The sequence below is a fragment of the Myotis lucifugus genome, unplaced genomic scaffold (assembly GCF_000147115.1).
Source record: "Myotis lucifugus unplaced genomic scaffold, Myoluc2.0 scaffold_189, whole genome shotgun sequence".
Classification (NCBI taxonomy): domain Eukaryota; kingdom Metazoa; phylum Chordata; class Mammalia; order Chiroptera; family Vespertilionidae; genus Myotis; species Myotis lucifugus.
In genome coordinates, this window is record NW_005871237.1 from 2255889 (window position 1) to 2268775 (window position 12887).

At 43.1% G+C, this 12887-nt stretch overlaps 1 protein-coding gene across 1 annotated transcript in view; it reads left to right on the top strand.

Annotated features, from left to right (window-relative positions):
* The window catches only part of LOC106698497, a 138302-nt gene extending 125900 nt beyond the window's left edge, over positions 1-12402 (top strand). The window contains exons 5-7 of the mRNA XM_023760662.1: positions 8735-8797; positions 11629-11813; positions 12272-12402. Coding sequence (XP_023616430.1) covers positions 8735-8797; positions 11629-11813; positions 12272-12402 — 379 coding nt within the window. The remainder of the gene's footprint in view (positions 1-8734; positions 8798-11628; positions 11814-12271) is intronic.
* The last annotated feature ends 485 nt before the right edge of the window (positions 12403-12887 follow it).

A 12887-nucleotide genomic window follows, 5' to 3' on the forward strand; every position in this document is an offset into this window, starting at 1 on the left:
TACACACACACACACACACACACACACACACACAGATACCTATGATAAAGTTTAATGTATAAATTAGGCACAGTAAGAGATTAATGAATGATAAATACACAATTATAACAATACTAGAGGCCCGGTGCACGAGATTTGTGCCCTGCGGGGGGGAGGTCCCTCATCCGGGCCCTGGAGCCCTTAGGAGATGTCCAGTTGACTGCCGCAGAGGTGGGAGAGGCTCCTGCCACTGCTGCTGCGTTCACCGGCCATGAGCCCAGCTCAGGGCTTCTGGCTGAGTGGCACTCCCCCTGTGGGAGCACACTGACCACCAGGGGGCAGCAGCTCCTGCGTTGAGCGACTGCCTCCTGGTGGTCAGTATGCATCATGGCAACCGTTCGTTCCACCGTTCAGTTGATTTGCATATTACCCTTTTATTATCCTATATAATAAAAGCCTAATATGCTAAGTGTCCAGTCGTCTATTCAACCAATCAAAGCATAATATGCTAATGATATGCTAAGGCCGCTCAACTGCTCACTATGATGTGCACTGACCACCAGAGGGCAGACAGTCGACCAGTCACTATGACGTGCACTGAACACCAGGGGACAGATGCTCCGACTGGTAAATTAGCTTGCTGCTGGGGTCCAGCCGATTGGGACTGAGCAAGAAGGGCTGGACACGCCCTGGAACCCTCCCGTGGTCCTTCCTCAGCTGGCCAACCTCCCACGTCCCTCTCTGGCCCTGGTCATGCACCGGTAGGTTCCCTCAGCCTGGCCTGCACCCTCTTGCAATCTGGGCTGAAGGATCCCACCCCCCCGAGTGCACAAATTTCGTGCACCAGGCCTCTAGTATAGGATATTATAATAAAATAACCATTTCAATAATCTTGATGGCTACTAAGTGACTAAGCAGGGAAAGAAGGAGAGGATATTTTGGACAAAGGGATGATTCACGTCCCAGGCAGGATGGAGTAGGACAGCACGAGATTTCATCACGCTCTCAGAGCAGCACGCAATTTAAAACTTAAGTTTATTTCTGAAATTTTCCATTTACTATATTAGGGCCTAGTTTGACTGCAGGTAACTGAAACCACAGAAAGCAAAACCACAGTAAGAGGGCCTATGGGTGTGTGTATATGGTATATATATATCACCATGTATATACCATATACATTTTACATGTCACCATATAAGTGGTATATACACCTCATGTGGTGTGCGGTGTGTGCTGGAACCAATTGTGAGCCTCTCTTCCATGTTCTACATTCCGCAACGACAAGTTGGTAGCTTGAAATCCACTACATTGGAAATATTTGTACCATGGAAATTGATAAATGCTACAAATCAGGACTTTTTATTCCTGGAGAGCAAGTTGTTAAACACACCAACGGCCCCACCCTGCCGTGGTTCTGATTATTGGGTCGGACTCCGGCGTCATTGTTTTTTATGAACTCGCCCAGTGATTGCAATGTGCAGCAGGGATGAGAGTGCTCAGCAAACACACACGACACGAGGTGTGAACATTTGAAACACAGATTATCAACGTTGATGAGGTGCGTGGGGGATACAAAAAGCCACATGGGGATGATTCCCGGGAGAGTTTTGATCTTGTTGTTTAGTTACAAAGGGAAAATGGAGACTAATTAGGGGAGAGATAGGAAGATCCTACAGAAGAGATGAATGACATATTCAAAAGTAGGGAGACAGAAACAAGTCAGTCACAGGTGGAGATTGCTGAAACTGATTGCAAATTGGGCAGCAACACAACGATAAAAGTGAAATAATAAAATGTCTTCCCAAGGCCATCCGGGATATCCAAGAAGCCACAGCTGGGCCGGGTTGGTCTTCACTGACCGGTCAGCTGCCTCACAGACCCTGCTCCAGATCTGCCCTCGAAAGGGGAGTTCAGACTCAGAAACGGGGAAAAAAGGGCATGAGCTCATTGGGCTTCTTAATCGACATTGCCTGAGGACACGGTGATGAATTGTATAAACACGGGGACGACATGGACGTTCATGGAGGATAATGTAAATTTTACACTGCCTTCGAAAGAATCTCTTCCTTTTTCATCTGTTTCTTTCAAAAGACCCTCCCAGATGGCTTTCCCATGTGGCAGTCTGGATTACCTCAGGCTCGTATCCTTCCTTCATCAACAGTATTTGAGGGGTTACACTTAGATCCTGTTGTGAGGTGGTGAAGATTTTAGCACAAGTAAATATTTTACAGCTAAAGAAAAGGGCTCAGCAGTGTATAAGGCAGGGGTCCTCAAACTACAGCCCGCGGGCCACATGCAAATACAAATACTGTATTTGTTCCCGTTTTGTTTTTTTACTTCAAAATAAGATATGTGCAGTGTGCATAGGAATTTGTTCATAGTTTTTTTTTTAAACTATAGTCCGGCCCTCCAACGGTCTGAGGGACAGTGAACTGGCCCCCTGTTTAAAAAGTTTGAGGACCCCTGGTATAAGGAGACTGAGGTTTTGCTCTCCAGCCCCATCACTGGGCAAACTAATCTCTCTGTACCCTATTTATCCACCTTTGAAATAGGATAACAACAACACTTCTTCCCTTACTCTCAAGAACATTTTGAGAGAGAGCGTTGTTATATTGTGACTTATTTTTGGGTGCTAGGTGTGAGTTTTTATTTCCAGAGGTGGATATTCTTGAAAATTCTAAAATTCTAATTCATTTAAAACTACTATCCTTTTTACCGCAAGTGTTTTTATTGGTTGTTTTAAAATAAGGATGTTTTTAAACTAGGGGGAAATTTTATAGTAATTGCTACATCCTATCTTTAGGACTAAAGCAGTCAGAATCACCTTCCCGGTACATCATGTGTATCCAGAATTACAGTGGCTCTATTGTGAAGGCTGGTAAATCCCTCAAATGCTGGAACCAACTCTGAGCTTCCAGAATGCCACATCCTGAGACGGGGATACAGAGTGACAAAATTCACTCTGAGGAGACAAATTCAGGATTATGACAGATCTCAAAATTTAGATACTCATCTGTGTTTCTGTATATAAGTACATGTGTCTAGGGAGGAATAAAATTTTAAGGGGAACTCCACTGGGGGAGGCGGGGTGTGATTGGACAATCCACCAGGTACCATCAGCCGCAAACCTCAAGTGTGCCGCATAATCCCCGATGGGAAACTTAGAGTCTCTTATAACTCTAAAGGGGAAAATCTGCAATATTCATATTAACTTTTTAAAAAATTCCAAAACCAGTAAAAACAAAAGCTTACTAAGGAACTCTACTATATTTTCATTCTTAATGTGACAAAATGAGCAATAAATAAAAATTAACTAATTTCCTAGGTTTTAACAATTTGAAGTGGTTGAATCCTCCGTTCCGTGGGTTACATTCTTAACTTTAGTAGGAAATAGTGGTAGATTTTGTTGCTGTCACCATTGTTTTAATTTTAAAAAACACTCTAAATGTATCAGGTTGTCATCCTTGATTGAGGGAGCTTTGTTTCTCTAGTTATTATTTTGATAAAAATACATTTCGCCCTGGCCAGGTGGCTTTAGTTAATTAGAGAATTGCCCCCTGCACAGAAGGGTCTCGTGTTCGATTCCCGGTCAGGGCACATACCCAGGTTGTGGATTCGATCCCCAGTCAGGGTGTGTACGGGAGGCAACGGATGGATGTTTCTCTCTCTCTTTCTCCCTCTCCCTTCTTCTCTCTTCTGTAATCAATGAAAAAACATATCCTCAGGTGAGGATTTAAAAAAATAAAGACTATGTCTCACTCTATCGCAGACTTCTAACAAATTTTTGCTGGTTTATCAGATATTAATGTTTTTTTTATTTCCCCCTTTTAAGGCTTTAAGCAGAGATTGGAAGTGAATCCCTATATGTTATTCAGATTTTTTTTTCCTCACCAGAGCCCTACCCACAGGATAAAAACAGGTTTTTAAAATCCCAACAGTTATCCTTCCTTTCCACCCAATTTCCTCATTGTTGGACAGCCCTGGCAAGCTACACCTCTAGCAATTAAGACAGGTATAAACCCATTCCCTCTCCCCTTCCCAGTGAGAGAATTGGCAAGTGTTCTGTTTCTGAAAGATTGGAAACAAAGCTATCTGTTTTAAATAAGAGTTTTTACCTGCAAATAACATCTCCTGCGGTGGTGTGTATCAGGGAGGAGAAATCTCTGTAAGCCTTGGTTATCAGGAGGGTTTTTTGTGTGTTTTTTCTCCCCTTCAAAAAAAAAAAGTTGAATGTTTTCACAGAGACTTCAAGGGCAGTTTTAAGGATGTTTATATTTCAGACAACCTAAACATTGTTTGGAGCAAAATGAGAGATTTCATTTGGGGACAAGCAAGTTGATGAATTGCAGTCAGCATCGTGTTCTCAAAGAAGGCATTTTTACTGGGGGCTTTTAGTCTAGACATGCAGAGGAAGAAGGAGGAAGGAGAAAGAGGGGCGAGCATTCTCACTCTAACACTCATCTTTTACGTGGCACCTTGGCCAATGCAATAAATAGTTCATAATAAATCAGACTTGCAAATAGTCCGTCTTGTGCTCACTCGGGAAGCCTAGTGATTTACATTGCCTAAGTCATAAAGAACACTGATTTATTTTCCTACTTATGCTCTTTCAAGCTGGTAAAACATTTTGTGGGCCAGTAAATGTTTGGTACCAACTGGTAAAACATGAAGAATTATATCAAAGTCCACCCTGAGTGGCACTGTTTTGCTGTATAGGAAATACTTTTTTATTTCCCCCCTGACCTCTGGCATTGCAAAGGTCAAGGGAAAAGGAGAGAGCAAAGTAGAAACCAACGTTTAACCCTACAATAAAGTAGCTCCAGGACATAACAGCACAGGGGTAGGGCAGAGGAAACATCAACATGATTATTAACTGTAAACATATGGAGTAATTAGCTCACAGTGGTAACAGAGGAACATTGGCAAGATGAATCTAGCGGTGTGTGGGCGGCGAATGTCTTATAGAGATGACATAAACTTCTAACAGAAGTGAGAGAATATCACCCAACTTGGGGAATTATATAAAACTCCAAAAGGAAAAATTTAGTGTTTCTGGACTTGACAGATTTCATAGAGTTTTTAAAAGTGTAATTGTTTTTAACGGTGTGGTGAAGTCTGTGTGTTAGACTGGAAATAAAATGGCAATGACTGCCTGCTTTTTCTCTGCATTCTGATGTGAGTTGGATATAAAGCAACATATTTATTAAATATGTAAGCTTCCCTTATGATTAGCCAAACTTGCTGACCCAAATTAATATAAATAATTGTAATCCTTAATCTTTTAATACAAATATGTTGCTTTATCCAAGGTACTTCCTTTACATTCAGGAAATGTTTGCTGGACACTCAGATGTCCATTAAATAATTACTTGTTGACTAACTATTGTTACTGATATTTTCATATTCTTACTCAAAAGTCCTAGGATAATGACAAACGATTGGTGTAGTCATGGTTAAAATCCAGAAATTTTCTGTTCCCTGGCAACAAATACAAGTTATGCAAACTTTTGTACACATAGAAAACAAAACGGTTTCTCCTAGTCTATTCATCAGTAAACACATCTGGAATATAACCATTAAGCAGCCTTCACCACAACCATTTTTTAAAAGTACTTTGCACAAAAACAAGAATATTCCTCAACAGTTTTGGAACTGTTGAAATAAATTTCCTCCTTCTGAGTGCTTCCTTCATGCAAAAATCCTTCTGCTATATCTTCAGTTATTTTTTTTATATGTGAGGTTCCTTCAATGAGAATTAGAACTGGCATGGAAAGTTGATCAAGCTGCCCTTTGGTTTGGCTCAGTGGATAGAGCGTCGGCCTGCAGACTTGATGGGTCCCGGGTTCGATTCCAGTCAAGGGCACATGCTCAGGTTGCCTGCTCGATCCCCAGTAGGGAGCATGTAGGAGGCAGCCGATCAATGATTCCTTCTCATCATTGATGTTTCTATCTCTCTCTTCCTCTCTGAAATCAATGAAAATATATAAAATAATTTAAAAATAGAAAGTTGATCAAGCTCATGATCCTCAGAAATCATGGCTTACAGGATCCTGAAACTTGCAATTAGTTTAAACATAAAATGATTTTCCTCTCTGAAAAAAAAACATGACTCCCTTCTGGAGGTATTTTTATATATGCCTTCATCCCAGGAAAGGACTTTGCCGTATTCTAGGGATCTGTGACCTCTGCTTGCCATATTTTCGGTGATGGAACTCTGATCGAGGGCACCAAGGAGACAAACTGAAGTGCATTTTAGAAACTTAAGTTGTCTTATGTTTATTTTTCTTTCTCAAGAAAATCTATTATTGGATCACAGGTAAAGAAATAAAACAGGATGAATAACTGTAATTGATAATCATAGTTCCCCACTATAGTCTTACAAGATTTTTACTTTTATTTTTTCCTTCAAAATTTTCCCCTTTGGTTGTCACATTTTTTTCTCCCACCTTGAGTGGCAAGTAGATGGGTATTATCCCTAGTAGTATGACACAGTGGGAATAAGACAGGTTAGACAACCCGTTCATTCCAGGGTTGGTGCTATGGTCAGTGACATCTAGGACCAACCTTCTTTTTTAAGCACCCCCCAATAAGACCTTTGAACTGACTGCATTAAGCTGATGGTAATACATGCAAGGAAGTCCTGATACTTGTATATTTTTATATACATAAAGCTACAATAGAGAAAAGATGGGGGACAGCTGCCATAAACATCCCAACTTCTTATGTCTCCTTTTGCAAAACAGATTTGCCTCCTAACCTCTCCACCAGAATCAGTTGCCAGATCCTATGGTTTATATATGTTCCATTTAATGTGTTTTTTATAAACCTAATATAAAGTTTTCCTAGTTGGAGGAAGTAATCACTTTCCATTAAGTCAAACAGTCCCAATCCATTGGAAGTTAAAATATCTGACAGAGAAATAGAAACACTCAGCTTTGTGGTCTGGTGGGTCGAGACGGAATGGTGGTTTCTGGTCATTGCTGCCGATGAGGAGAGCCCATTATTTCTGCTCTGGCAGGACTGGCTCAAGATAGTCGACATGAAAATATCTTAAAGGTGTCATTCCATGTCCTTAAGGAATTAAACATATTAAGATAACAAAAGGAGGATGTCATGAAACCATTTCTAGATTACCAGATATTTGTAGGGTTTGGGGTTTTTTTTGCAAGGTAACTTAAATTAAAAATCTTGTGTTTTTATCCTGCAACATCTTAGAGTAAACGTTGCAGAATTCTTTGCAATCAAGGGGGGAAAATAGAAGGATTGATTGAAGCCAACACAGACTCCTTACTACACACAAAGAGGGACATCCTGGTGACACAACTCTTCAAGTTTGCAGGGAGGCTATTTCCATTTCGTGGTTCTATTTAGGGTTCAGTGGCCTCCCACTGCAGACCTGCTATTTAGTCTGCACATGAAAATTAAACCTAGATACTGAGCTTTCCTCCAGCCCCACCCCTACCCATGTCTCTGTGGTAAGATCGAGGATTCAACTCTTAAGACATCGTAAAATTCCATCAAGTATTAGGAGATGGGATTGGATATTGGGCTGTCTTCCTCCTTGGGATCAATCAGTGGAAGCATACCCAAAGGTATATGCCACCATGCACATTCTGTGGCATTAAAAAGAACGAATGCCGTAAGTTAATTAAAATTAATGAAGATAGGTGCAAACCATATTAAAAAGAATGAAGATTAGGTGCAAACCATATTTCTAGGATGTAGTGGGTTCTTTTCTAAACTTAACCAAAGCAATGAAAGAGTTACATTTATTACATTCCCTTTTCCCCCCATTTGCAAAAGAAAACTAAGGCAAATGAGTGCAATTTTCCAATAGTCATAATAAAAATATAGTTTTCCAACTCTGCCCACTTTCCTTTCCCGCTCATCAGTTTTGTGCCAAAAAATTCCCATGTTTCGCCCCGGTATGGTGCAGCCTCAGTTGTCTGTGAAATAAGTGCGTGAATGGTGGCCAGCAGTTCAGTATTTAAAGCCCTTGGTGGCTGGTGCTCATAAAAATGTCACAGTGCACTTCCATTTTGAAAAGTCCTTTTAGCCTCCATTCCAGAAGCGCCATTCCAGGACTGAGCCTTCTTTCTTTTTTTAAATATGTTTTTATTGATTTCAGAGAGGAAGGGAGAGGGAGAGAGAGCTAGAAACATCAATGATGAGAGAGAATCATTGCTCGGCTACTTCCTGCACGCCCCCTACTGGGGATCGAGCCCTCAACCTGAGCATGTGCCCTTGACTGGAATTGAACCCGGGACCTTCCAGTTCGCAGTCCAATGCTCGATCCACTGAGTCAAACCAGGTAGGGTGGACTGAGCCTTCTTGACCTGACTGCTGCTATTCGGCCTTCCCACGTCGCCGACAAGCCCCTATTGAAATGTATACGATTCTTGGCTGCAATATTTTTCCTTAATTGCCTCAGAGCTGCTCTTGTGGGGCTACACAAGCTCAAAAGTCCCAGGATAATGACAAACGATTGGGTGTAGTCATGGTTACAAAAGCCCTTTGGCTTATGTGGCAAACATGAAGCAGTGTCGATACATATCTCAAGGTGCAAGCTATGTCTACAAGAAGTGGCTTGTATGTTACGTTACTTCTACGCTAATGAAGAGGGATGGATCTGAGGAGCCCCTAGCTGCTCTGCTATGGAAATAAGATTCTCTGGGGACAGGAGAGCCTTCTGGGAAGTCTGCCCGGCCAGGACACAGGGCGGCTGAGAGTGGGTTTTCAATTTTCTTCCTGACAGGGAGGATTTTTCTTCTCTCAACCACATGCACACTTTGGTCACAGCAACCAAGTCCCTGGAAAGGTGAGGTTTATAGAGGTGAGTGCCCTGCGCCCTGCCCACATCATTCGCGTGGCAGCCAGGCTGTCCTGTGGAGAGTGGCCGTCAGAGCTACGCGAAGAAGAGAGAGAGCTCTCCGCTACGTAGCCGATGGAGAAAACCATTGCTTTGAGCATGTGAGAGCCACACTGCTTCCAAAAGTTAAATGGAGTGTGAGCTCCCCACCCTCTGAGATCCAGTGATGGACCCAGTGCTGTAACTAACAGCTCCAAGTAGAAGCATTTCAAGGTCAGTGGAAAGATACCTTAGTAAAACAACCGTTGTGTTGTGTTAAGAACTGTTAAGGAAGTAGTCCGAGGGACCATCCTTTTTAGCTGAGTTGTGTCTAAGGGGTTTGAATAAACTACTTGCATATCAGGAGCTTCAAGAGCTCAAATTAAACAAAGTTTCTGGAAATGTTCTGAACAGCTGATCACATTCCATCTGCCCCGAGGTCTCTGTGAGTTCATGGCCTGAAAAATTCTGTTTCCTCCCGGATTTAGAAGAGGTTCCAGGTAGACTAGAAACACCGAGAAATGGAGTCATTACCGTTAGATCCAGGGGGAGGGTTTCCAGCCTTACTGAGTCCTATTAATTAACCGGAGAAGAAGGAATAAAGTAATACCTGCCAGCTCTTATGCGATGGCCTGTTTCAGAGTAATACCCTCACTCCACACCGCGGGCCGGGGACGGGTGAAGGGTATATCTGCCAAACAGCTTAGTGACTTTCTGGGGTTTAAATACTAAGTGAAAAGAGAAGGTCACGGGCAGCTGAACCTCGGCCTGTCTCTCTTTCGTCTGTCCGTGGCTTTGGTCAGGCTACATCCTCCTTTGTGGCCAGGACTCCATAGAGAATCCTGGGGTCATGGCCCGTTGCCTATCAAGAGGTAGAAACGTGCTGCTGAGGTGGGTGAAGCCCGAAGTTCGAGGGTTGGGAGTAGAGGGGCAGTAGCTTCATACGTTCCACATTTCCCACATAACCCGAAGCAGACTAAACAAAACGGGTGTGAAATCTCGTGACTTGATACTGCCGTGGTTATATTTTCTAAGCTGTAACCCATTCATTGGTAGGTGTGTTTGGTCCCAGGATTTACAGCTGTCTCCATTTTGGGGGGGAAGAATGTTTGAAACCTTTTGCAAAAGATTTGCAGTAAGCAGTGGCCTGTGATTAAAGCCCAGGATGGAGTTCGTGAGTGTGTGTGTGTGTGTGGGGGGGGGGTGTTCGTGTGTGTGTGTGAGCACGTGTACGTGCGTGCATGTGTGTGCATGCGTGCAGGTGTGTGCGTGCGTGCGTCCGTGCGTGTACATGTGCGTGTGTGTGCACGCATGTGTGTGTGTGTGCATTCATGTGAGTGAGTGCCCGCTCACGTGGGCTCTCTTCCTCCCGTTTGCTGCTTTTACGCAGAAGCGTCACACCTGGTAGCAGTTAGGAGCCCCTTCACAGCTGAAGTGTTTCAAACACTAATGAATGGGGGTTTGGTCATATAATGCAGACAAGCTCTAAGGCATGCGTTACTGAATGGTGTGCTGTGGTGACCTGGGGAAGGAAGAGAGGTATAAATTGTGTCAGTTAGCCACCCAGACAAAATGAAGCCATGTGGAAAATCAAATCTATTAAAGTATGAAGACTGCTAGAAGCTGTTTTAAGCCGGCCATTCTTAAAGGGGCTCGGTTTGCGGCCGGGGTAAATGTTTACCTCTTCTCCCGGATCTTTTTCACATGCTGTCGTAGGAGACAGTGTGCAGCATTTGATAAAAATCATCCTTTCGCTAACGACGCTTTTATCAGAAATGTTTATTGTCTCCGCTTTACCACCCATGTCCTGAGAGGTACTGCACATTTGTAAAATAAGCAAAAGGAAAGAGAACTGTGTGGCTCGAGCCGGCTTGCAGAAACTCCAACAAATTCCAGAACCACAAGGAATCAGAAAAAAAGGAAAGAGAAGGAGGAATTAGATTTATATGAAGACGAAGCTCTGTAAAAACATATATATTAGATTTTCTCTGCTTGGCCAGCCCAGCATTAAATGTTTGGTTGATGTGGACTTAGCATTGAGAATGAGCAGTGATGCCAAATGTTGGTCATTGTCTTAAAATGTACTTTCATGCATATGAGACTGAGGAACCCCCTTTAGAGAGGACGTGAGGAGGCAGCTCCTGCAGCCTGAGCTCAGGCCCCCTCCTTAACTCACACGACCACTGCTTGGTCGCGGATGCTTCGGGGTCACACACAAGTTCTGACGCCCATCTGACAGCTCTACTCCTGGCCCTACTCACCATGTAACTCTGGGTATATTGCCTTGATTTTCTCACCTGTACAATGGGAATAATAGCAGATAGTCCCTAAAAGCATCTAGTAGTCACCATAAGAGCATCAGCTCTTATTACCAATATCTAGAGGACACCTTCATTTATGCCTAAGTAAGGGTCCTCCTGGACTCTATTTTTCTTGCTTGCACGCTGGTTTTTAAAACTGATGAGTGGCATGCTGTGGGGAAAAAGTCACCCATTTCTTTTTTACCCTAATTGGTGAGGAAGCTTCCACTGGCCTGACATTCTCTGGACTGCAAACAATTGAATTTGCTGACCAGCCACCTTGATGTCAGGCCTTAAGTCAACAGGGGCTCATGACTGCTCTGGGGAAAAACAACACCTTGATTCCTCAGTTACCGATTTAGAAGCCCTGGGAATGCGGGGCCTGCCAATTATCCTCGTCCTCTATTGAAGGGAGCACAGTGTGCTGTGGGCACAGGGCCCCTCTGAACTGTGTAAGCGCAGCCCACGCGGTCTAATGCTTGTGGCCTTTGTGTGTTCCAGGAGGAGACTGAAGAGACATCCTCACAAGAGTCTGCAGAAGAGGATTAGGGGGCGCCCACGTTTGATTTCTACCTCAGCAGCAGTTGGATCTTTTGAAGGGAGAAGACACTGCAGTGACCACTTACTTTCTGTTGCCATGGTCTTTCCACTTTCATCTGGGGCGGGGCAGGGTGGGTGGGGGAGGGGTGGGGCTCGGGGGGAGAAATCACATAACCTTAAAAAGGACTATATTAATCACCTTCTTTGTAATCCCTTCACAGTCCCAGGTTTAGTGAAAAACTGCTGTAAACACAGGGGACACCATTTAACAATGCAACTTTTAATTACTGTTTTCTTTTCTCTTAGCCTACTAATAGTTCGTTGATCTGATAAGCAGGAGTGGGTGGGTGAGAAAAGCTCTGAATCAGGTTTAGTCGATCACTGCACTGCACACAGACAAGAATCATGTCACAGCCGTGACACTGGGCATTCACGTAGGAAAGGCGCAGTGTGTGACACTGTAGCCCCCAACGCCACCCAACCCGCTCGCGTAGTGAGGCTTCTGTTTAGAACCAAAGATAGGAATAGATACGACTTCTCTCCTTTTCGTATAATCTTGTAGACACTTACTTGATTTTTTTTTACTCTTTTATTTCTAAACCAGACGAAATGCTGATGTGTCCTTTCATTCAGCTAACAGACCAGAAAAGATTCCGCTCATTTTTTTTCAAAAAGGGAAGTAAGCACACGAGTGTTGCCAACTCCCAGATGTATGGCTGTCACACATATCAGTAGGGGAACCCATTGGCCCTGTCACACTCTTTCAGGAGAAACACTCATCTAGGTAGGATCTACTTCCCACAGAGCCAAATGCCATTCAGCAGTATATCACACTTGTCAGCCTCCAAGCGTTGAAGGAACCTAGATAAGTAAAATCATCTTCTTTGTAATTTAATGAAAAGGTACAACAATAATGCATGATGAACTCACCTGAATTATGAGGTAGGAGCGAAATCTAAACTTCTTTTGCTATAGTTATGCTACAACTTTAAAAAAGCAAACAAAAAAAGCAATCTCTCTCTCTGCCTCTTTTGTGTATCAGTTTCCGTGAAAGACCTAAATACCACTTACCTCAAACTAAGCTTATGTGTTACTTCAGGTAACGCGTTTTGACATAGGATGGTTGACTGAGGTGCTTCTCTTTGGCTTCAGTTCACCGTCTCTTCATTCAAACTGCACTTTTAACCCGAGATGCAATATATCCCCACTACTCAATACTA